At 35.8% G+C, this 26865-nt stretch overlaps 1 protein-coding gene across 1 annotated transcript in view; it reads left to right on the forward strand.

Annotated features, from left to right (window-relative positions):
- The window catches only part of AHR (aryl hydrocarbon receptor), a 62635-nt gene extending 35984 nt beyond the window's left edge, over nucleotides 1–26651 (forward strand). Inside the window, exons 3-11 of the mRNA XM_005480845.4 lie at nucleotides 2749–2864; nucleotides 6337–6426; nucleotides 8278–8401; nucleotides 12614–12744; nucleotides 13592–13794; nucleotides 15387–15496; nucleotides 18094–18235; nucleotides 19020–20295; nucleotides 23529–26651. Coding sequence (XP_005480902.2) covers nucleotides 2749–2864; nucleotides 6337–6426; nucleotides 8278–8401; nucleotides 12614–12744; nucleotides 13592–13794; nucleotides 15387–15496; nucleotides 18094–18235; nucleotides 19020–20295; nucleotides 23529–23684 — 2348 coding nt within the window. The 3' untranslated portion in view covers nucleotides 23685–26651. The remainder of the gene's footprint in view (nucleotides 1–2748; nucleotides 2865–6336; nucleotides 6427–8277; nucleotides 8402–12613; nucleotides 12745–13591; nucleotides 13795–15386; nucleotides 15497–18093; nucleotides 18236–19019; nucleotides 20296–23528) is intronic.
- The last annotated feature ends 214 nt before the right edge of the window (nucleotides 26652–26865 follow it).

Raw genomic sequence — 26865 nt, forward strand, 5'->3', positions numbered from 1 at the left:
TTTTTTGATTTGGGGTTTTTTGTTTGTTTGCTCATTTGGTTTTGAGTTTTTTTACAAGTATAAGCAAATTTGCTGTATTTTTGATGCTTTAAAATTATTAATGGGAAATTCTGAGAAGCAATTTGATGGTGAATATAATCTAGAGTATGTGTACAGATTTTTCCTCTTTACTCTGTGGGGTATTCATGTTTTAATTTCCTGTGTAGGAAAATTAAGCAGGGATAGCACACAATGCATTCTATTTAATTCAGATATTCAAAGACTATAAAGTAATGAACTGCTGAGATTATTTTGTCTGATGACATGAGTAAGACAGACTTTGAGAACTAGCAGAACACACATGGCTGGTTTTAAGCTGAGTGATGTTGACTGTGATATTAGTTTTTGATGAGTTATGCTTTGTAAGATTTAGTTCTCCTTTCCATTACTTATTAGTATATTTCTAGCTGGTATTTCTGAGACCACCCGATTGTCTAGATAAGTCTGTTCAGAACTGCTGCTTAGCAAGGTGCTCCTCCCATGATATAAGGCTCCTTGTTTCTGGTGGCCTTCATTTTGACAGTGTAGAAGCACACATTACAAGTGTGCATCCTGCTATCTGGGATTGTTAAGTGCCAGGGACTTGGCACTGACAGGCCTGTGAGTTATCTGTCAGAAAAGGGAAAATTTGGATTTGTTTCATTTTTTTTTCATGAATTGCATACCAAACTATGGATATACAGCTCTAATTTCCACTGTATCTTCCATTTTCTCTAATCTCAATTGTTGGCGATTTTCCATGTGCCTTAGTTGGAAACAGCTTGATTCCATGCACATTCTGATTTTTGCAAAAGGTACCAATTCAGGAAAATGTTTAAAATCACACTTACCTCTTGTGCACCTTGAAAGTTAGGAGGAATATAGCCACCAATGCATTGGCTATGTTTGAGCTCAGGAACCCTGACAGATTTTATCTCTCAAACAGTATTTAACCCTATCAGACATTATAAAAGAAAAAACTCCCTTGTATATAATGACATATAGTATTTTGAAGAATAGCAAGGGTGATTAGGCATCTTTACTCGCAGCTTTCACAGCTGAATTTGGACTTGTTCAATAATCATATAAGATACATTTTAAAACGTTTTCTTCTACTGCTTGTTGGCTTCAGGGATGTTTAGCGAATATTCTATATATATACTTTTGAAATAATGCTAGAAAAAAAAATTTTCTTTGTAATGTATTCACATGAATTTGCTGTGACTGTACCTCCCTGTGGCCTGTTGCAGGACATTTTCCTATCTTGTAGGAAAAACAGCATTAGGGTTTTCATTTCAAAGCAAACCTTTAGATACCTTCTGATCTGATTAATCAGTTAATGTCTCTTTAAAACACATTTTTCCTCTGTGGTGCCTTTGAGGTATATTTTAATGAAAACTGTCTGGCTTGAAAGTTCTTAGCTACCATGATAGCTTCAAAAAATGGGAAAGGCATCATTTATCTTTCAGGTAATATAAATAGTGTAAAATATAATTTAATGTAATTTAAAAGTGAGTGAACAGAAGTTCTTTGGGATTCTTGAATAAAGTTCTGAACAATGGAAAAATGAAGGTTTTCAGCAGATTCAAAAATAATTTGAAATTTAGGTTGAATATCCCATCATTGTGAGAAACTTGTATTTTACAGAAGTGCGGTTGTTTTTATAAGTTTTATTCTATTATAAATTTCCCTTTGCTTTGCATCATAGGCATTTTGGGGCTGGGAGGTGGTGGCCTTTAATTTTATGGTAAAGGTTTAAGGTACAATTGCTCAAGTAATTTGAAGCTGTTTAGACACTACAGACCTACTCAGACTAACTTGAAGACTTCTTTCTTTTCCTCCTATTTTTTGGAGCAGTGAAGAGTAGGGAAATTCTGAGTTATGGATGATCTTTGAGTATGTAGCTTTATTTGACAGCATCCTTTTTATTAGAAGGATGCAGAGATGGGAATGTCTTTTGGGAACTTCACAGCAATATGATCTGATTCTTCATTTCTCAGTCATTAGGTAATTTTTTCTTTCAATTAGATATATTTGTGATCTGAATAATGATGATTCATTGTTATAGTATTTTATTTGAAGTTGGAAAGAGTGCTTAAAAGGTTAATATTTAACTATGACAGAAAATACATCTTTTTGTTTGAAATACCTTTCTTTGTTTTGTTGGGATTTTTTACTGTGTACCATGCATTTAGGGCTCATGTTTCTTTCCTTCCTTACCCTGAGGAGAGCCTTAGGTCTAGAGCAGGCTTTACCTGTCTGATGAACCATAGTTTGATGTCTGAAATTAGGTGGGATAAGAATAAGTGCAAGTGTTTCCCTACCTTAACACAGAGTTGTTGATGTCATACAAGAATGACCTATGAAAGCAAAAATGTCCTTTATTTGTCACAAGAGTGACAAACTAGAAGTGAGTCTTATAGTAAAGAGAAGGACAAGAGGGAGAAAAGGTATAAAATAATGAGACTTGGGTTGATTGCAAGAATAATGCTTTGTTGTGAAAGTATTATATATAGAAAAGAGAAAGATTGCAAAATTGGAGGGCTCACTCTTAATGTAAGGAAAAAGTTTGGTATGGAAACAAAAATCTTTCATTAGATTGTATTTATAATATATAAAAATGCGTATATTTAAATCCTTTTTTTTCTTACACAAAATAGCAGATCGTTACCTAAATTTCTATAGAGCCTTTCAAAGATCACTCAATTTGTTTTCTTTTCTTTGTTCTAGTTGCATTGAAATCATCTAGCTCTATCAGACCAGAAAGAAATGGCATTCAGGAAACCTCTAGAACAGGAAAGTGTGGAGAAGGGATGCAGATCCTGGAAGGAGAACTCCTCTTGCAGGTATGTTTTGCAATAGACATATTTTACAAAGATTTAAATTTAAAACACCAAACACCTGTATTTACCTTACTAGATGCTCAGTGATGAGACAGAAAAAGTTTTCTTATTGTGAAATTCTTTCCTCATTTTCTTTAGGGTAATATTATCTTGCTTTTGTTTTTTTTTTGGTAGTAGGGACTTTAGAGTGTGTGTTAGAATATGGGCTCCTCTTCAGTGTTTCTAAGTAATTTATTGGGGGGGGTTCCCATCTCTTTGCATCTGTTGTTAATAAAGATATTAATATATAAAGGAACAGTTTTTATAAGGGACAGATAAGTTACTGATTTACTGTAAATTTGGTGACTAATTGTCTGAAAGAAACAATTTTTAACTTCAAAGACCTTGGGCTTGCCGAAACCTCTTGCTTTCTCAGTGGTTTGAAAGAACTCATCATACATAGTGTAGATTCAGGACAAATTTTAAAATACTTTGAATAGCTTTTATATGAACTAATGGAAAATATTTATTTAAAAACTGTAGTTTTATTTTTTAATTGTCTAGTCTGTTTTAATATCCTAGAGTGTCACAGCTTATGGATAATTCTATACTACCAAGTCCAGATTAAACTCAAAAAATTGCAAATATAGGTGTTACTATGTTCTAACTAGTTTCACAGAATGGATTTTATGGAGACCTGCAGCTCCATTTGAAATGTGTTGTTAGTCTGTCTTCTACACTGGTTTCTCACTGATGTATCTACCAGAAGTGGCAAATTGTTCAGTCATAGCCAATTGTTTCCTTCAAACAAAATGAATTTCAGTTTTCAAAGACTAGAAATGAAAACAGGTTCTTAGAATCCCACAAAAAATTATTTTAAATTGCTGCTAATTGAATTTTTTTTCCTAACCAACTTAAAAAACTAGGACATTTATTTCTAGCCTTAATAGAGTATGACAAAGAACTGTTGTGGAGTTACTGCCAGTGACCAGTTTCTTTTAAACAGAAAAGAACCTAAAAAGCTGAAATATATGGTTTATATTGGAGGCATCTATTTAATCTGAAATATGGGGGGGGGGGCATTATGACTTCTGACTGGAAGTTATATAAGGGAACTCTTTTCCAGTATGAAAATTATGTGGGTGATATAGTTATTACTGAAAATTCTGCCCCTCTTGGGAAGCAAACGAACCAAATTTCTTCAATGAATTTGTTTTGTAAATATTTTATATATGTGAAAAAATTTATGAGAATGAATATGCAGATAGAGTTTTCTTAGGTTATGTAACAAGTCATGAGTGTGATGAAATTGGGAATTTTCCAGAAGATAGTGGGAAGCAGTAAGTTGTAAATATTGGCACAATCCTTCCCTTCCACTTATGCTCAGAAAAGTTTTGCATTACACAGGTGAATAAATTATAACTGATGATAAATGTTTTCCTTTTATTATCTCCCTACTTTTTTTTGTTTCTCCAAGGTGATATGAATAAACACCCTATTGTTTGTAATTGCTTTTATTTGTTCACCAGTTGTTCTTGCTTGCTTCTTAACAAACAGAAAATTGTCTTTAATTTCCAACATAGAAACTGTCTTACCAATTCAATATATTGTGGGAGCAGAGATCAAATACATAAATATGTCTTTCTTAAAAGCAAGCTAAATTTCCTCTAAAATTATTTAAATTATTTCAAATTCTTATTTTAAATACAAAATCCATTGCTGCCCAAACAAGTTTATTAAAAAAGTGAAAGAAAAATTATGACCTTTAAGAAATTTTAAAAACTTAATTCTCAAAAGTAATGAACAATTTTGTAATTACCTCTTTGTTAGGAGCATTGAGAGTATTTTTAGAGGCACAAATATCATCTTCAGTTCTCCAGAATAATGAACTCACTGAGAAATTTCATTATGTGTTTTCAGATAATTGTTTTTGGATTGCATATTGCAAAAACCTCCATTAGAACTCTTTTCTTACTTATTGGTCTATCCAGATATATGCATTTTACAGAATTTTTGGCTTAAATAATGCTTATTGTGATCTCAGTACCAATCCTGGTTCAAGATGACCTGTGTACCAGGGCCAGTGCAAAATATGATTGAATTCCAGGCACAGAAAGTGTAGGTAGCTCTGTATGAAACGGACCAGAATAACCAATTTTAACATTTGAGACAAAGTTAGATGCTGTGCAGCTTGCGGATGTTTTGTGTCAAGCAGCTGAGGTGAAATGCCCTGCAGAACAGGTCAGCAGAGGACATGAGCACCTGCCACTGCAGCATTCTGCAACCATGGAATTACCGTGAGCTTCATCAGAACCAAGGATTCTGTGTAGCCACTCAACATTTCTTGGATTGGCCACGCTGTTTCATTCCAGATTATTAGTGATTTTTTATCTCATTCTTTATTCGTGTAAAATTTACTAAACTTATAAGGAGTTTTTATAGAGCTAACAATTGTTTATGAGAGCAGAATAAATAATATCTACACATTAAATTGGAGTGGTTCACAGCATTTAAAGACCAGTCATTTAACAAGATATTTCATTTATATATTATTACTTTGTTGCAGTAGGAGATATGATATCCTTCACCCACTTTGCATTTTCTATGTACAAAAATTCTGCATAAATAAAGAGGTTTTTTTAAAAAATAGTGTTGAGTATGCTGGCCAAATTTGCCTTTTAATGCAGCTGAGGAAATTAAGTGGCACAATATACTCAATCCAGCCCCTAGAGACTGCCTTTTGTTAAATCTTGACTGAGATCCATAGAAGTAAATCGGCACCTTTCAGATGAGCTGCCAAGTCACAAATGTACTGTTTGCTATCACAACAATTGCCATGGACCCTATTGATTGGAGTGCAGATAAATGCCCTTTGCGTGACTTTGAGTGTGGAGCCGCCTGGTCTGCTGCTCCACCGAGGGGGAAATCTCTTCAAAAACATTGTTTACTTGCAACAGTCTGCTTTTGCAGAGGTTTTCTATTTTAAGTAAACTATAAAATGTTTTCTTGGACTATATAGGGGATCTTGATAGCTTGATTTCCTGTCCTCAATGGCCTGTCTGCACTATGAATAGAATGGATTTTGGGAATGGGTTTGTGACATGGCTCTCGTTTGTGCTGTGGGCAGCTGGGGGTATCCAAGGCTTGAAGCACACAAACATTGAGAAATGTGGTTGATGTTAGATAAACTTACAGTTCTTCATATATGTCCCTTGCCTTCTTCAATCAAGGGTATTGAAAAATCATCAACATGGATTGTCTCCTCTGCTGAATTTTAAAATAAAGTTTAGGTTTTTTCTCGTTAGATCCAGTTTTCCTCATTTTAACACACTGTAGAGAGATGCAATGAGGAATCCTGTTTGTGCTGTCAGATAATGATGTGCTTTTGCATGCTTCACATTTTATTGGGGGACTACAGTATAGGTAGACATAGAGACACAATAATTATCTGGAATTTTATCTCTGAAGCTGACAGATTGCTGTGTTTCTTCCCCAGGCATTAAATGGATTTGTGTTAGTCGTTACAGCAGATGCTCTGGTGTTTTATGTCTCTTCTACTATCCAAGACTATTTGGGATTCCAACAAGTAAGTTTATGTTTCTCTTCTGTTTTTTTCAAAAGTTTTGCCTAATTTCAGGGAACATCAGTGTTCATATTTAGGGCCTTAAATTTTTTTTGTAATAAAACTCTCAGTTAGGTACTTTAGGTTGAATTACTTTTAAACCGTATTTTCTGAAACCATATTTTCTGTCGGCTTCCATAGCCAGGATGTCAGGCCAAGCACAACAGGAATATAATTTCCAAAGTTGAGTTAGGCAAGATAGGAAATTTTCACACTTAATTATTCTTTACTGGAACAACTGTTTGAAATTTATACTGTGGTGTTACCCAGTTTATGATGCTGAGTGAGACATAATTCAATGGGAAGGTAATTATTTTAATAGAATCCTTTCATGAAAAATTATTTCCATATGCCTTGAGCTTTATAAATATCAAGTGACTGATTTTGGTATTTTTGGAATTTGTTCTCTTGCTCATGTTTATTTATTCAATTATTAATTTCAAGAAAAGCATTTGTTTTTTACTATTTATGGTGCAGATTACATATGGCCAACTTTACTGGGCTTGAAAACCAGGTGCCAAAGTACTGAAGACTGAGGCATAGCAGGCAAATTCTGCCTTTGTTAAAAAACTCCTGGGATTACTTTATGTGAAGATGATAGAATGAAGATGGTAGTTATAGTTCTCCGAGTATATCCATGAATACTGCATATTGATAGATTCAGCTGCTGTCTAAACATAGCAAGAAACCTTGCTTGGTCCTCAATTTCACGTAACTGATAAGAGATTGGGGAAAGTTTGTGTAAAAGAAAATATTTCAAAAAACCCCATTTTTATTCCTGGGTTTATATATTACTTCTGGGGAAGTAATATTATATATTAGCTCTGGGGAATAAAAAAAGAAAAATGCTTGGAAAGAAAAATGCTTGGAAAACAAATTGGGCGTAACATTCATGAGGTAATGCTAGTAAATCAAGTACATGATATAGAAGTAAAGTCTTAAAGTTACAAAAATTAGCATTTCTGGCAATTTATTCTGGAAAATACTGATTGTTTTATGAAATTCGTCATAGCAAAATTTGACCTAGGCTTCTGCTTCTGCCAGTTCATCTCAATTACATTAGATCTATGTTTTATTTAAGTATTTTCTGCTTATATAATGGTTGAGTTTTTTGAAACATGCCAAGAAACAGGATCTTAACTCTTGTCAGTCAACTGAGTCTTTTCTTGACTATTTTGGATGGGTTTTTTTCCCCTTAAATTCCTCTAAGCACTAATCCTTGCTCTTGAGCCTTTGCCATTTAGATCACATTCCTAACCACACAATTGGTATTGGAATAAGGGCTTAATAATTACATGTTGTAACGCATCCTTAAGAAGGGACAAAGCTTTCAGGCAAATTCACTGTTTATAATCTGCTTGGCTTAGTTTTGGTAGTTTGGTTCAGGGTCTTTAGCTGCTTTTATATTCCTGTAGCAGCTATAGTGGATCAAGTCAAATACTATGTGGTAAATACTTTATTTACCAGTATATGAAATTAAATAACTTAAACACAACCTAAGCATAGCATTTCCAGGCCTTCTTAGGTAGAAGCAGGTAAAGAAATAGTTGACATAATGGAACTTCTTTTTCTAAGGCAATATTTTTTATTATTGTTTCCCATGCTTATAGTCACATGTGTAATTGAGCTGTTCTCTGCGTTGCTAAAAATTGTTTCATGAAGCTTTGCCACCTGCATGTGGTTGTATGTATTTATCCCTGAGAAAAATGGATTTTGCTGTATCCATAACAGTGTTGTCAATGAGACAACTTGGACCATATTGTGATATAATTTTCTTATTGTTGTTCTCTCTCACCTTTCTCCTTTTGTTCACAGTCAGATATTATACACCAGAGTGTATTTGAATTGATTCACACAGAAGACAGACCTGAGTTTCAACGACAGCTACATTGGGCATTAAATCCTGCCCAGTCAGGAGATTCTGGACCAAGCGTACAAGGTGAGAACAGAATTTATTGTTTGCCTGTCAGATTAGTTGTTTGCCTTTGGGCTTTTTTAATTTGTTATGTAAAAAAAAACCAAAAAGATAATTTTAGAATAATAAAGGAAGAAATAGCATCTTTCAAATTTATTTTAATTTTATGGGCACATTTAGTCAACAGTGAGAATTACTATTTTTTGTAAAACAGTGCATATTTAGTGATTCTCTTAATTTTTGAGAATTACTAAATATGCACTGTTATTCGTAGTATTAAAGTACTAATTATACTTTAAATTGGAAGACTTTAATTTGGAGTATAAGTGACAATGTTTCTTTGATCAGTTCAAGGATATGCTAATTACAGTGTTACTATAGGGAACAGTGCATTCATTGCCACATAGAGCAGTACTTCTCTTGGAGATAAAAGGGGAAGAGAAATAAAAAATGACATAGATGAGCCTTTAAGATCAAGAAGTGTGCATGTTAGAGCAGAGTTGTCACATGTTACTGGCTGATGCTTAAGTGAGCTGCTATATTGAGAAACAGCTAAGGTGAAACATATTGCATGTGTGTCAGAGCAAAGATGTGTAGGTGCAGGTTATGTGTAATCCAGGAAGCATGTGCCCGCATCACAATGACAACAAAGCCATTGAGACAACTGCTCCATTTTAATGCTCCCTTTGCACAACAGTTGTTAAACATGTAGGTAAAATCTTCCGCTACTGTGACATGATTATAGGGCATTTATTAATCCATAAAAAGTCAATTTTAAAAAATAAATCTTTAAGTAATTAAAAAAAAAAGACTATGGAAATGCCATGATTTGGTAGAGAAAGATTAATGTGTTTGTAACACACCTCAGTATATTTCAGTTTTTCATTTAGCAGTCAACGTTGTTCCATCATGTCTAGATCAATCTCCACAGGTCTGCTGCACAGCTAGGTAATAGCAGAGTTCAGTACAGCAAAGAGTGCAGTTCTCAGAAACCAAATTTTCATCCTGCTTGCTTCAGAATGAAATTGTGTTCTATGGACCTTAAGCAAGTGCATATGAATTTAGAAAAAGTTATTTGAAAAGAATGACACCAGGTTGGATTTGCCTCAGATTTGACTGAACATTGGGATGTGCTGAGTAGGATTGCAAACAATTTTTTGTTTTGTATGTAGTGTTTCTAGGTTGCTAAAAGCTGCTAATTGTGCCCCATTCCTGGAAGCATTCAAGGACTGGGTGGATGGGTCTTTGAGCAACCTGGTCTAGCTAAAGGTGTCCCTGTCCATGGCAGGGGGGTTGGAATTAGGTGATCTCCAAGGTCTCTTCTATCTCAAACCATTCTATAATTCAGTGATAACTTTTGAGCCTCAAGTGGCATAAAATGTTTGGATGTTGAGGATTTTAAACTGAATTCAGAATTATAGCAAAGGATAATGCTATGACCATAAGGATCCCCTCCATTTTTGCTAATTTAATCCATTTCTTTTTTAATACATTCAGCTGGCATTATGTAGATATTTATAGATATCTCAGACTCAGGCACAGATTCCATCCTGAGTCTGGGAACTGATTCTGCTTCAGTTAGCCTGGGCTAGTTATTTCTCACTCAGTACTCTGGTATGCTGCTAGACCACTGGTTTCCTCAGCTGTTACTGTGCTTCCCAGACATTCCTCCCAGTCCTTGACTTGTTCCCAGAGAAGTCTGCAAAATTCTGATTTTTTCAGTCCCAAATATCTGCTTTGGGGCATTAAGTCTGGATTATCTTTTGAACTTGGTGTGTTGTGCAACCATATGGTCTTGAGTTTAAAGGCAAGCACTTAATGCACTGCATGTTCTGCACGTTGTTCCTGGGATTGATGAGATCCAGTGGGAGCTTTTGAGGGATATGGCTTCTAACCCCTGTAGTGTTAACTGGTAGTTTTGCTCTAGGGATTGTAGGTGCTCTGTAAGATTCTTTGCCTTCTTACAGTGAGTCACTTCAAGATCCTGGCAGTAAAACCTTCCTGCCTTCCGTCTGCCTGGAAAAGTGCAGCAGTGTTGCTTTCACAAGTGTAGGAGGCTCAGTTTTGAAGCCCACTGCCTCCTGTTTTGAGTTCTGTTCCCCTTCCTTTTGGGAGCTGCTTCTTTCACAACAGCTCTGCTCACTCTTGAGAACTGTGCATTTTACTATGGAACTTGACAAACTCCACAGCATCCAGTTGGATTTGCTGAACCTTCAAATTTCAGCTCTATACTTACCCAAAGAATAACACTGAGATTCTCCTGTGGCAGAAATGCTGAAGGACACACCTAACTGTGCTGAAGATGCCAGCAGAAACCCTGCTACTACTTATTGGGTACTACATCTGCACCCAGTCAGAGTTGGCATCTTTGAAATGCTATTTAGGATTTGCATACTGTTTCCTTGATGCTCTTTCTTCCTAATCAGTGCTTCTTCAGAGAGCTTCCTAGAGAAGGACCATCTCAGAAATGTTGAAAATTCTCAGTCAGTTAAGCAATTTATAATAGTAAAAAAACTGCAGCTGTAGCAATTAAGGAAGTTTGCTTTGTCTGTTGAGAACTGTCCATATGACAAGTGTGGGAATTTCTTATTTTGTAATTTCAAAGTTATATAGTTACTGTCTTGGACTCCAAATACCTGAGTTTATCTGCCTGTGGGATCTGCTCATAATGGTGGCTGGCCAATACAGTTCTTTACATGGCTGTAATTTCAGATTATCCCTTTTCATCACACTACCAGCTAGGACAGAAAAAGGTTTCTTTTTCTCCATACCTTGAAGTTTATTCCACAAAAATTGACCTTGCATAGCAGTTCTTTTAAGAAAAAAAAAAAGATATCTCCTCATTTTATCTGAAAAGCTAGATAACTCAGCATACTTGTAGGATTCAGATGGCCTTAGGTCGGAAGGCCTATTGGTAGGATATCAGCAATTTCATTTGGCTCCAATTCAGTCCCTTGAATTCATAGGAGATTAAATAGAACTGCCTTTTGGTAATGATTTGTTTACCTTTGGGTTTGTTTTGCTAGTGTACTAACCTCTGAGCCTATCTGTAAGTTTTTCCAGCTGTTCATGAGACAGAATTATATTCCAGAAAATATAATGTGGTGTGTTATTAAGTGACATGCTCTCCCTGTCCTCATCTCCATGTCTGGAAAGTCAATATGGGTTGTTAAAATCTGTAGTATTATTTTTGTCCATACTTGATAATCAGGTCTCTAAGAGTACATGGACTACTTTTTTAAATTAAAGATTATTTTATTATAAGCTGGATTTTTCTCAATTTTCTGCATGTATGAATTCGTAGGGTATGACTGGTTTTTTATATGTATTGCAAACAAGATTGCTTTGCTAAATTTGCTGTGAGTAGTCATGCTGTGGTATCTCTGTATGTATAGTCTCATGTAGTATATATGTATTTTATCAGAGGTTTATTGATTTACCTTCTGTTTTTACTTTATATTCCAAATGTTTAAGTCTGTTTTGTAAATACCACTTAGCAGCAAATGCTTGTCCTGACAATGTGGAAGGATACCATGTTGGTATCCTAGTTTGCAATCATGGTTTTGAGTATTTTGTAAAACAAACAACTGCAAAACACAAATACTCCAGGTATACCTGGAAAGGTAACTATGGTGTTTTGGTCGACAGAACCCAGAAATATTTTCACTATTTAGTAGGGTAATTTTGCCTTCATTGTAGAAAAATGGTGATTTTTTGTGGTGGTTTCCAAAAGTTGCTGACTTTTATTTATTGCTACTGCTTTCACCTGGCTGTCTGGAAAGTAAGTTTCACAGTTTGATACTGAGTTTTTCAATACTCAGTTCCTGCAGTTGCTGTGCCTTTTTGGAGATCCTACCATTGAAGAAACAGTGGTGTGTTCTCTGCTGAGAGCTCTGCTCTTTGCAACTGATCCAGAATCTAGGCTGTGGATCAAATAATGAATGAATTAAAAACCCAAACAAACAAAAGCCCCAATGTAAAAAAAAAGACCCAAAACCTGAAATTATATTCAGTTTTCAAATCCCATAGTCTGTAAAACATAATCCCATCCGAAGAATTGGTGTTTAACCTCAGTGTTACAATAATAATAGGTTCTGAGGATGTTTCCAGTTTACATTGTTCTTGCTCAGGTCACGACCTTACGCATTGTTTATGAGAAGGAAGATCGTTTGTTATAGATAGCCTTCTCTAGGTGTTCTTCTAAAAATAATCCTTATAAATAATCCTTTCCTGCAGGAGATAATGGCTTTTCACAGCCAGCAACCTATTATAACCCAGACCAACTTCCTCCAGAGAATTCTTCCTTTATGGAAAGGAATTTCATCTGCAGGTTACGATGCCTCCTGGATAATTCATCTGGATTCCTGGTGAGTATGGAGTTACATAAAAACCTCCACATCTGCTTAAAAGTTGGAAATCTGCACCTCTTAACAAGAGGTGCAATAACTTAGTTTATTTGTAAGTCTCCAAAGCTATCTGGGCTGCTTGAACCACAATGTTTCAGTTAGTGAACTGAATGTCTTCCCTTTAAGACTGTTGTCACAACCAGGTGCAAGTTCTCTCTCATGGCCAAGTTTCCCCAATTAAATGCAAATAAGAAACTGCTTTTGTAAAATGCTGTGTGATTAAAATGCATCACAGGAGTATTTTCTTGTAGCAAGTTGAGTATCTTGAGATACAGTAAATTATGATAATTAAGAGGACCATAGTTTTTCCTTATTTGGAAAAGTTTGTGCTTGCTCTTTTTAATGCATTTTTTGTTATTAAATTATTTATATTTTAAAACAAGTAAGGGTTTATCACCCCCTATGTGGTATCTTATAAAATAGAATTCTTTAGAATTGCAAAATTGAACATACAAATTTGCAAGAGAAATAATGATATAATTATATGCATGTATGTTCATTAGAATATTAGAAGCCCCAGTTGATATGTGATACTATATGTTTATTTTTTTGGTATTTTACAGAATAGTCTTCCCATTAATTAATTTTTCAGTATCTTTATTAGTAGATATTGAAGTGACATCGTCAGGGGTATAACAACAGTGTTCTGTACTTGTTAGCTAAGTTTTATGTATACCATCCTATAAAATGGATGAATGATTCTGATGGATCTTAAAAAAATGACAAATGCATATTTACATAATAACAAAAATGTATTGCTTTTAAATATCTCCAGCATGTAACAATTACTTTTTTTTTTGAACCTAAGGCTATGAATTTTCAAGGACGATTGAAGTTTCTCCATGGACAAAACAAGAAAGGGAAGGATGGTGCTGCTTTGTCTCCTCAGCTTGCACTGTTTGCAGTAGCCACTCCCCTGCAGCCACCATCCATCCTTGAGATACGAACCAAAAACTTCATCTTCAGAACTAAACACAAACTGGATTTCACACCCACTGGCTGTGATGCAAAGTAGGTGTAAATTGTTCTCTGTAATTGTCTAATAATTTGCTGATGAAATAGGTTTCAGGTAGGTATTTGAAATATAAAGTAGGTTACTCTTTTGGTATATAAACTGTTCCAGTGATGGCAGTGTAGAAGCTGTTGAAGTTTTTCTCTCCAGCCCTGCTATCAGGTAAAGAGAAATGGGCTTGCCATAGTCTATTTCTTTGGAATGGCATGCGGCTCTCTGACTCTCAGTTGTTAGAAAAAAAAAGCAAATACCTGCAAAACCAATGCAAAATAAAAAACTGAAAGATGGCATACTAATGAATTAGGGAAGAGGAAAAGTTTCATGTTAAATCTGGTTTGAAATTTGGTTTTAGAACTGATAGAGCAAGTGTTTAATTTCATTCCACATTTCTCCTTTAGTTCAAATACGTGTAAAATACAATGGAAATGTATTTTCCTTCAACAGAATTTAAATACATTTTTTTATAGTATGATTTTACCCACTTCCAAACCATTCTTTTCCCTATGTAAAATTTAGAAACACTACTGCAGTACTAGATCAAAATATTGTTTCAGCACAGCAAGAAGCCCATTAGGATGCTTTTTTTATCAAAATAAGAACCTCTGGCCTCCTTCCTTCTCCTCTCCCTCCCATTTTTGACTTAGAATGCTTTGATTTTCAGTGGAGTCTCTCACATGGGTTTCCATGGCTACTTACAGGACAGAATTGAATTACTTGGTGTTTTGTCTACTGAGAGACCAAAATGTTTTATTTCTCTAAGCTGATACAAGTAAAAAACAACAAAATGTTAACACAAGTGTTTCTTTTCTCTGTTTGATGTTTTTATTCTCTTGTAAAAAATACTTTTATGTATATTGTTTCCCATCTCTACTTTCCCCCTTTTTTTACCTTTTGTCTTTGCATCTCCATGTCTTTGTTTCAAATCCTGTTTAAGTCTCTCTTTGACCATGTCTTTTTATCAGATATCGCACAGCAATCACATGAATTCTGTTAAGTGTTTCATCTCCCCAGCTTCTAGTAAAGTACTATAATGTTAGCTGCAGGGTCAGTCATGACCTCTGAGTCATATCTTGTTTAATGCAAACACAGGGGTCTCATACCACTCAATAGCAAAGGGGATGTAGCTCTGAGATACATTAAGCTACTAAAAATTCTAATTTAGACAAGAAGTTTTAGATGACTGAAATTAAACCCCTATTTAATTCTACACACAAGCACCTATAGGTAAATGATAAGAAGCAGGGCTAAGAAAGCAGTGTCTTTCTTTGGAAGTAATGGGAGCTGCCTGCTAGGAGTGAAAATGTTCAGTAGTGTGGAATTGAGAGTCTGGCTGTAGGCATCCACTCTTTTTTATGATCTAATGGTTTTGTGAACCCAGTCCTAGTCACTGAAGGCAACCTGGCAGACTAGTTAAAGTTTTATGATTTGTTGACTCTATGTTTTATTGGAGCTGTTCCGCTTCCGTGTATAATTGATATAGCCACAAACTGTAGTTTGCATCTGAAATATTCTAGCCCTAATTAACTTGCTGACATTCATTCTGTGAGTTGCTTCATCAGCTGTGTTGCAATTTTTTGGTTTTATCTTCCAGAGGAAAAATTGTCCTGGGATACACTGAAGCAGAGCTGTGTATGAGAGGAACAGGATACCAGTTTATTCATGCAGCTGACATGCTCTATTGTGCTGAAAATCACATCCGAAGTAAGTTTCATTCCCTAAAAAAGGCTGTAAAATCAAAGCATGGAGTATTTTTTTCAGTATGAATGCAATATGAATTACAGAAAAAAAGAGGTTTTTAACAAAAAGAACACTGTTCATTTCATATGTTCTACTTGTCCTTCTAAAAACTTACACTGATTAAAGAAATGTTTAATATTCCTATTTAGACTCTTTTGGGATAAATATTCCAGTCTCTGTCACATCTTGCTCTTCTCACTTGCTTCTCTGCTCAACTCAACTTCTGCTATTTCAAGAACTTTCTTTGGGCAAGGGGACTACCAAGGATAGCTTTCCTGTTAAAAAGATAATATAGCATTTTCTTTTGATACTAGTGTAAGATTTTTACCACAAATTGATCTCTGATTTAACATCCTGGCTTCCAAACATTTCTGGGTTTGATTCTTGGCAGCTTGATCTGGTTTAAGTAACAATTATGGAGAGAAGTACAGTGTTGAGGAAATAAGCACCAGCTATCTGATGTATAACTATTTAGGGGACTCTGTTTTTTACTTCTGCTTTTAGTTATAACAGAGTTATCTTTGGAACTTACAGAATCATCTTCAGAATATTATGGTACTTCTTTCCACTGACTTCTCTTGAAAAGGTCAATTTTTTTTCTCTTATCCCCTCATAGACAACTGGATAATGCTCCTCAGCAGGTTGTTCTCAGCCTATTTAAACATGTTTTCTGCTTCAGGTGTAGCTCAGTGCCTGTTGCTTATCAGTAGTTTTGTTTCTTTCATAAAGAAAAAGAGATGGTTCCAGAGTAGAAGGGGATGAAATTTGAATGGTTTGAAGCTTTCTCTTAGAACTGGTTTTGCTACATTTTTAATGCTAAGATTAAAATAAAGAAAATAGGTTTTGTAGCAAGCATTTTTGGTTATATTCTTAGACTTTCCTAATACATTTTATTTAGTTTTTCTGTCTAGAAGTGCAGGGTTTTTGAGCAATTGTATTACTTCCACCCCTTGCCTCTGTGAATCACATATTTAAGAATTATCTTTAAAATTCACATTCATCACACAACCTTCACTTAAAAAAACCAACCAAAATAAACTAAAGCTCCCCACACAAAAACCAAGATAACTTCATCACAACACAGAACAAAATTGGAAAATTTGCACAAAATCTGCCCCTGTCCCTTCACCACAATTGCAACAAAACTTCCCCATGATAATTTTACTCTCTAAGATTGTTCAGTACTTTTTTTGCCTTTTACCTCTCCTGGTTACCCTCCACATCTCAGCATCCTCGTGGTCCTGGGTTTTGGCACCAAAATTACTTTAGTGGGTTGACCCTGGCTGCATGCCAGGCACCCACCAAAGCCTCTCCATCTCAGCCCATCACAACTGGACAAGGGAGAGAAAATATAATGAAGGGTTCATGGCTTGAGATAAGGAACAGGAGAGATCACTCACCAAATACTGTTACAGGCAGAACAGACTTCATCTGGGCATATTAATTTAATTAATTACTAACAAAAGAGCAGGATAAAGGGGAAGTAAAGTAAGGCCATAAAAACACCTTCCACCAGGAAACCTTCTCCAGTATGGGCTCCTCTCTCTGTGGGTCTGCAAGCCTCTGCCAGGAGCCTCCCCCAGCACTGGCCTCCCATGGGTTCACAGCCTCCTGTAAGGCATCCACCCACCCTGGCATGGGTCTCCTCCACAGACTGCAGGTGGATGGATCTGTGCATCCCCGTGGTTCTGCATGGCACAGCCTCTGCACCATGGGCTGCAGGGGAGCCTCAGCCATGAAACCTCCTGCTCTTCATTCCTCACTGCCCTTGGTGTCTGCAGAATTGTTCCTCACATATTCTCAACCCGCTCTTCTCTGGCCACAATTATATCTACACAATAATTTTTTTTTTCTCAAATGTTATGACAGAGGCATTATCATGATTTCTAATTGTCCCAGACTTGCCTAGCAGCCTGTCCACCTTGCAGCTGCTAGAGATTTGCTCTGCTGGAAATGGAGGAAGCTTCTAGCAGCTTCTTACAGAGGCCACCCCTGTAGCCCTCCCTGTCACTCCAAAACCTGACCACACAAACCCAGTACAGAAATGTACTGTAAACATTGAGTATGTTTATGAAGCATTGTTAGTGGTAGTGGGAATGAAACATAAGATTTTCAAGTACATATTTATGCACATTTGACCTGTGCATAAACCAGTCAAAATGTGAAAGGATTGCATTCAGAACTAATGTGTTTTCTAAATGTTGAAGTAATAGCTTTATGAGGGTGAGAGAAACTTGGGCGTTTGTCATTTACGTGTTCTAGTATTTATTAATTTCTGTTTTTGAAGAAATAATGGACAAAGCCCCATATAGAAAGTTACCAATCTCTAGCAGATATCTACCAATCTCTAGCAGTCAGTTTTGACTTCTATTTTATGAGTACATTAGACATCTTGAAGTGATCAGTCATCCTGATTCACTGGGAATGTATTAATGCCACACCAAATTGGGTGATTGAGGAGATGAGATTTGTAAAATTTTTCTACAAATGGGATTTTGTTCATGACATGCATGTTTTCATGATTTATTTGCCGGACAGTAAACAGTATGCTTACTCTTTAGTGATGAAGACAGGTGAGAGTGGAATGACTGTATTTAGGCTTCTAACCAAAGAAAATCGATGGGCCTGGGTGCAGGCAAATGCACGGCTTGTCTACAAAAATGGAAGACCAGATTACATCATTGCCACGCAAAGACCTCTTACGTAAGTCACCGGTTCATAAAGTAGTACACTTCCAAACTGAAAAGTAGTTTGAGGCTTTTTATATTCTTCACAAAGGAATTTCTGGTTTTAAATTATTACCCTTTATATTCCAAATTCCCCAAATTCTTTCTTGCTAACAAACAGGTAGAAAATTCTGGTATTTCAGAACTTGTGGCATAGTTCTTTTGCATAAAACTTCAGACAAATATATTTCTTAGAAAGAAAAATGTCAGCAGCAGAAGCATGAAGTTATTCTATGCACTATATTCAATCCCAATGAGCAAAACCTGAGAAATCCAACCACAGTTGTGTAGAAGGAATAACAAATAACAAATTTAGTCCTGAATTTTAGTACTGAACAAAGTTCTGCATAATATGGAATTCAGCCTTGTTAAATAGATTAAATAATTTTTTGCTAAGGAGTTTGTAAAGTGGAGAAAAATTGATACTTCAAGTATTGATTTACTTTCTATACCAAGAAAAGCTTAATGCATGGAACAAAGCCCACTTGTTTTTATGTCAGCCCATAATGCACAGAAAATGGTGTATACTGTCTAGATTTAATTACAAATGTAATATGTAAATGTGGTATTACAGTCATAAGCTCCTTATTTCATAATCTGCCTCTTGGTTTAACTCAGTCAAGTTGAGCTGGAATAGGTAGGAATTCGAAAAATGCCTACAAATAGAATAGTTCGTTTTTTATGTTAATTCCATGGGACAAAAAGATTAGAATAACTGTTTATTACTGCAGTACCATGCTACATATCTGATTTATTTTCAGAGATGAAGAAGGGGCAGAACATCTACGGAAGCGTAACATGAAGTTGCCCTTCATGTTTGCCACGGGTGAGGCTGTGTTGTATGAGGTATCTTTCCCTATGTCAAGCCTTATGGACCCCTCTCAACCGAAGAGTAAAAGCACGGTGGGAAAAGGAGGCAAAGCAACGCTACACGATGACTCTGTGGATCCAAACTCCCTCCTAGGTGTCATGTTAAGGCAAGACGAGTCTGTTTATCTCTGCCCTCCAGCCTCACATAAACTTTCTTTTGAGCGGAACTTCTTTGCAGACAGTAGGGATGAACTGGGTGGTGTTGTTAGCGGTGGCTGGACAGACAATCTCCTACCTGCTGGAAATCACAACATTCTCAAACGGGAGCTGATGGAGTGTTCCCAGGACAGTACTGTTCCACTTCCTGAAGACAGTGCAGCACTCTTTCAGGATAACAAAACCAGTGATTTGTACAGCATCATGAAAAATCTGGGTATTGACTTTGAAGATCTAAAGTGTATTCAGCAGGACGAGGAGTTTTTTAAAACTGAATTATCTGATGTGGATGATCTTGGGGACATCAACATAACTGACGAAATCCTGACTTATGTTCAGGATTCCTTAAATAAATCTGACTTCTTATATTCAGACTGTAACCAGCAGCAGCCCTTGGTCCAGAACGAAGGTTGCATGGTACAGCAAGACTTAGGTCCACATCAACTTCATCAGCACCAGAAGCAGCTTGTGGAACAGCAACAGCAGCAGCAGCAGCAGCAACAGCAGCTGTGTCAAAAGATGAAACATATGCAAGTCAATGGGATGTTCACAAATTGGAGCTCTGGCATGCCTCTTAGCTGCTCACAGCAGCAGCCCCAGCAATACATGTTCCCTGGCATGCATGCCAGTACATCTGAGTTCTCTTACAAATCAGAAGTTAACACTTCTCCTTATGAGTGTAGGCAAGACTTTGTTCCTTACAAGCAACCCACAGCAATGATGCCACAGCTCTCTAATTTTTCTCAAATGGATTTTCCTGCAGCAGGTTTTGATGGATCGACCTATTCTGCTTCTTCCAACTTTGAGGATTTTCTCAGTTGTTTGCAGCAAGTCCCTGAAAGCCTTGAGTGTGGGATAAACTCTGAGTCGGTTATGCTGACTCCTCAAACCTGCTATGCAGGCGCTGTTTCCATGTACCCGTGCACGCAGGAGGCACAGCCCAGCTGCATGGATCAAATGCAGTATGATCCTGTGATGACAAATCAGCAGCAACAACCCTTGGGGAACAAGGTATGGTAAACAGCATTGCTGCACTGCTTGCACTTTGAATCGAGTTTATATTGTTTTGGGTGACTGCTGGGGGGCAGAGTTTGTTTGACTGAATTGCTGAGGTTGACATGGATGGCTTAGCAGTGTGTGAATGTCTTTGCTTTATTTGTTCATTAGAGTGAAGAGAATTGCATTTGGTCAAGTTTATATATATGTATACCTGCAGTCTGATAGGTCTCTTTAGCAGTATTAATCAATTAACTAGTCTGTGGTGCTACACCAGTAATTTTCCTGATAGGAGCCAATATATTAGCAAATTCCAAGTCTTGGAATTTGCTAATAAATCCTTTATAGAGGAATTGAGTTTGCTTATTTCATTTCATTTTCATTAAATATGTTGTAAGGATCAAAAAAAAAAAGGTTTTGAAATGTGAATATTGTCTAGCTACTCAGATTCCTCAATGATTTTAGGATTAGTGAAAGCATTAGATTATAGTATCATAAAAATGGCCTGAAATATGAACTGTTTCACTCCTACACACAATGTTACTGCAAAACCAAGTTTTTATATATTGCTATGAGTGAAAGCCAGCTTGTTCCTGAAGCTGCTGTCTAAATTAACTGCAGAAGAAATAAGAATTGGAAAAAGTTATAACTGCAGTAAAATAATCTGGTCCTTTTTCACCAAGGAGAATGCACAATAAAAGTCATAGAAGAGAAGATCCTGGCTGTAGTGCAGACTACAGTTGTAATCACTGCTCTTCATTGGTAAAATTAACTTAGAAACAAAATTCAATTACTAGTTCCTGATTCTGAATAATCTTTGTTGCAGTACTTTCTGTTATACCCTTTATTTCTGTTAATGCTTCTACAGTACAGACTCACAATTCTTATTTTTTGTTGTTGTATCTCAATGAGTTAATGTTCTGAAGTACTGATCCTGCAAATGCTTATGCACATGCATAAGCATTTACAGAATTAAAGTATTAAAGTGGCATTTAACCTATGCAAGACAAAGGTGAGGAATGCAATTAGAGCATATCCATTTTTTACATGCTTTATACAAGTATGAAACATTCCCTTTTTAAAACTGCTTCACTGCTGAAAAGAATGCAATTGCAGAATTTTACCTAAATTATAGCACAGTTCAGCATGATGAATGGATTCTTCCTGAGGTTGAAATTGCATGAAGTGACTTTGAGAAACTGCAATGTGCAAGCTAGAGCACGACTTGGCTGTGCCTTGCCTGGCTGTGCTCAATGTTTAGTCTTTCACAGTGCTTCTTAATAGGGCTGCAGAGCAGCTCCAGGGCCATCCAAGTTTGTCTTTACAATAACAAAGCATTACTCTTTACACAAAAGCTGTACTAATGTGATGCATCAGTTTTGAACAGCTATTACATTTGCAATTCCTTTTTTTTTATTTTTAATGGCTGGTTTCAAATGCATTTATTTTGCAGATTATTTTGTTGTTACACTTCCTTAATAATTTTTGTTATGACCCTTCTTTTTATATTCTTCCCTGCATTTACTTCACGTCTATCTATACAAAGTTTAATGACTAAGACAGCACCTCTGAAAAAATTATGTCTATTACTTCCTATTTACTGAAATGCTGTGCTGCAATAATAATAGGATTTTTAGTTTGTTGTAAAGAAAAATTATCAAAGGCCACTTTGTGGAAATATTGTGCTTACTTAAGCTGTTCAGAGGCAAATTCAGCCCCTCTTGTTAGGTTCCTGTGCTCCATGGGGCTGAGCACCACTGCATGAGCAGAAGCCTCATGTGACTAAGCAGATAGGATACTGCTGTCTGAGCCCACATTCACACAGAGAAAACAAAGCAGGACAGCCTTGGTGGCTGGGTTTAGCACACTCACAATCCCTGTCAGTGGTTGGAGTCCAGAGAGAGGACAGATGTCACTATACAAGCCTTGATTGTTATCTTTTCAGACTTCTAACTCCCATTGATTTCTCTATGAAAAGACTATGGAATTAGAAAGTCAGAGGGTTCTATTGTGTTCATGTGCCTTGACTTTCTGCCTATCTTGTAATTGTGGTAGGAGCATAGCCAGTGCAGTCTGAAATCACTTTCAGTGATGGAGAACAACAGAAAGGCCTGTGATCATTTGGCTGCTTGTTTAGAATCAGTATTCCTTTATTAAGCAGGAGAAACCTTCCTAAGTAAGTACTATGGTCATCTTATTATTTTAATTCCATAGTCTTTTCATGGAGAAATCAATGGGAGTTAGATTCTATGTTGAGAGCATTCTTAAAAAAAATTATGAGTATGGTCATCTTATTTATGAAGAATATTGAAATAATCTGATTCTGTCAGAAAAATTCTTGTGTGTACTCTTAAAAGTATGTCAGCTTTGATGAAAAACATAATTCACATGGCTATGGCCTTGTTGTTGAAAACTTAGAAGACTTGTGCACAGTTAGTCAAATTTCAGTGCTTGCATAGAAGGAAAAAAGAGCTAATACCCAGCATAATTTGGTAGATGAATGGATGAATGAATGTATAAGACATGTTCTTAAAGACAAACCTTGAAGGAATGAGTACTTGTGATATAAGCTACTCCCAAAGAGATGATGGAAATGTTTAAAATGCTTTGCTGTATTTTTTTGCATGACCGAATGGAGTATTTTGTAGATAAAGTCCACAGCATGACAGGAAGCATTACATTAGGTGATTAAAATAATCCTATGAACAATTATGTTAAGACTGATGAAAGCCATTCATTGCTCTTACTTGGCACTGTCAGTATGAGGACTGTCAAAAAGCCCACCCTGCAACATTTCAGCCAGTGGATTGCACACAGTGTGCTTCAGCTTATGGATAGGACTGCATGTGCATTCCTGGAGGAGCTGTTATGTCTGGATCCCACTGCAGGCATGGAAAGATGTAAATAGGTTGCTTTTAAAGTGTAACAGCTGGATGTGACAATGAGGAGTTCTCAAACTGTACTTTCTAGAAATAGAAACTCTATTGCGCTTTAGATAATAGAATTATTTCTTTGCTTAGCCAGAAGTAGGGCTGCCATTGACTTCAACATGGGTAGAGTTCACTGATGATTCAGTCCCTATTTTAATGTAAATGACATTATCATTAATCATTATTTAAAAAGCAATTAAAGCTAATCAATATATTTAAAGATTATTTTATCCAGTGTGTCTTTAGGAGGACTTTAAAATACTTATTAATAAATTAGCTTCCTATACTAACCATTTATATTCTCTTTTTTCCTGCCAGTTCCAAAATGGTTTCAATGGAGGAAATGTAAATGAATCATATCCCTCTCAGTTAGATGTGATCAGTAATGCACAGACTGCCACACATCTTCAGCCTCTTCATCATCCAAAAGAACCCAGATCCTTCTCAGATTTGGCATCTAGTGGATTTATGTGATTCAGACCTAGAGCTCCATCTGTGATTTTGTCTGGGCATCAGGTTGCTCTGAGGAAAAGCTTGATATGTCTCTCTTTGAGTGTCAGACTTGAACAGCTAAATTCCATTTTGAGAATATGAGGTTGGTTGCACTATATACGGGTGGATATGTAATTCAAGACCTGGCTTCTTAGAATGACAGGTGGAATTAAATCTTCTGATTTAAAGTATGCATGTGCTGTTTTCCATCAGGCTGACTGTGTCCTTGCAGTATGGATTACATACATACTACAGACTATGTCATGCTATACAACATAAGATAAGGCAAATGGTTTTGTTATTTAGAAAATAATTGGGCACTTTACAAATAGCATTGATGGCACAAGGAAGGTGATTCACATGTGGATTATTTCCAGACTTTATTTTTTAAAAACTATTAAAAAGTTCTAAATTCATGAGAATCAAAAGCACTTAATTTTAATGCATACTAAGCTCTGTAATCACTTATTTTATATTTGAATCCTTTTGTTTTAAGTCTCCATTTCTAGCACTTTAATAGAAGGCTTAATACAAGGATATGATATGCAACTTCAGGTTTCCTATGAAACAGACCCCTTGCATTCCTCCTTTTCATGTCAACCTTAAGTGCCTCACAATTTAGCTACCTTGTTTCTGATGGGAGCTTATTTTAGCAAAACTCACAATAAATGTCATCTCTAGTATGTCAACTTTTAGCTAACATCAACAGTGCTACTGGCTGCATCTTTTTTTCTTTCCCTCTAACAATTATTTGTTTAGAAAGTGACTTAATTCATCTGTGGATTTGTTACACTATTATCAGAAGTTGTTAATGTTCTGAATTTAGTTCAGCTAAAGAATTGGAGTTTATTCTATACTGCTTTTCTGCTTTCTTCAGGTAATACAGGGTATATTAAAAAAGCAGATTTTGCTGAGGGGGAGGAGCAGATCCTCAGGATTAGTTTTAGATTATTAATGCTGAAAAACATGTGCCTTATCTTGTGTTAAAACGCTCATAATGTTCTTTAGAAATAATACAAGACTGCTCTATGCAAATATTTTCATTAAAATGGATATTGAAAAGGATTACATTTTCAATAAAAGGGGTAAGGGAGTCTCAATAGTGATTGGCATTGACATATATTTTGACTGCAATATTCAATGTTAATAGTGGGGAAAGGGTCAGTTTGGTTTCAGTTTCATCCCTGGCATATTGCACTGCAAAGAACAGAGAGGTTATTCTTCTTGTGTATGTTGATCCATTTGGAAAGCTTTGTGTAAACTATGAAATTGGGGAAAGAAAAAAATCGTTAGAGAAATTCTTCTTGCAATAGGTTTTATTTTCAGGAGAAAAACCCAAACTAAACATATCCACTAAACATTCTGGGGTTTTGTTTTGCTTTTAACTGAGGACTGTAAAATTGCAGACACCAATGTTTGGTGCAAAATAATAATCCACGTGAAAAATACAGAAATGTGTATATGTTCAAAATATGTCATACTTTTGTGTGTTGTATAGTTCATATATAATAAAATGTCTTTGTAAAATATTTTAAACAGCTAATTTTAAAGTATTACATCGTTATATGTTAAGAACAATTTTATTACATTTGTTATATATAATGTAAAATGGCAATTTAGCCATTTTTTTACTTTTGCAATGGCAAAAGTAAATTGTCTCCCTCCAGATAGTTGTTAATATTGTTTAATAAAGGACAATCACTTAAAATTGGAATCCTTTCCTAGCTGAAACATGCTTTCTTTGAAGAAGAGCTTGTTTTCTTCCATTCTGTGTGATGTGATACATGATGCCAAACTTCTGTCTCAGTTACAACTTTTCAGATTAATAAATTCAGCAGTTCTTTTAAGTGAAATTAGCATATATGAAAGGGACATTAAGGAAGAAGTTACTATTCAGGAGAAGCCCATAAAGACATTGTGGGTTTTATTATAAGGTCACTTTTTTCCCCCCATGTTTCAAATTTTGTCTTCTGCACAAGACAATAGTAAAAAATTCACTTTCTATAATTTGAATTAATCCTTGATTCTGTCTTTTTTTAATTGAAGGTGATGTTTTAAGCCAACATCTGAAATGTCTTCCATATCTAGCTAGTGTGTCATGTTTGCATTTGAACTGGAAAATTAGAAAAATGCTGTAAAACCAGAAGGTTGAAAGGGATAATATATGTGTTCCATCTTACAAACCATTATACATCCTGTTTTTGAATTTAGTTAAACCAAATACATGTTGTCCTATCACTAAGTGCCAAGGATGCAGTACTACAACAGTGCTGCCCTACTTAATGTAAACAAGTTAGTTGTTTATATGCATATCAGCGTATTTTGTGCATTATCTTATGCGTACAACGTTGACTGTATTAGTGCACTCTTGATCTGCACCAAACTGTACCTACAGTGCACAGGTGTTTCTAAATTGGATCTCTATTAGCCCTTCAGACCTGTTATAAGTAAGATTATAACCCAGTGTTAGTCAGTATTACTGTCCATTTTTGTACAAGTTTTCTTACCTTGTTTTCCTTTCCAGTTTCCTCTCTCCTTGGCTATGCCTGCACATACCATGCAATACACCTCTTGCGTTAAGGTATGGTTCTGTAGCGCTCTTGCTCATCTCCACTGAAGTTTGTAAGACATAATACATGGTAATAAAATATTCACTTGAATGTAGCTGAAATGTATGTTCTTTTACTACAAAAATGTTTGATTTCAGCAGTATACAAAAAATACCTTATCGTATGGTTACTAATATCTTTTGAGAGCTTGTCATCTAAAATAGTTTACAAAACTTGTTCTTTACGTCACTGTGGACTTTGCACTTCTCTGAATATTAGATGCAAATACAATGTATATAATTTAGAGTGGTGAACAAATGTGTATTTGTCCATGGAATTAGTATTTTATACTTGCATGAAAATGAGTTTATAAATAAAGTTTGTAAATAGCAAGCCACAATTAGTAGTTGGAAGGCTCTTATATTCATTGCTTACTCACAGTAAATTCACAGTTGAACAGTACTGAGGCAGGAACAGATTTCCACATTGATGCTGCTGAAAAGAAGCATGTTCTTTTTTGTGATCTGGAGATGGCCATTGGTACTTACATTACACTGGTATTTACTGTTTATTGCTAGTTCAAAATGACATTAAGTTAAGAAAACAATTTGTTT

The sequence above is a fragment of the Zonotrichia albicollis genome, chromosome 1 (genome assembly GCF_047830755.1).
Source record: "Zonotrichia albicollis isolate bZonAlb1 chromosome 1, bZonAlb1.hap1, whole genome shotgun sequence".
NCBI classification, from domain to species: Eukaryota; Metazoa; Chordata; class Aves; order Passeriformes; family Passerellidae; genus Zonotrichia; species Zonotrichia albicollis.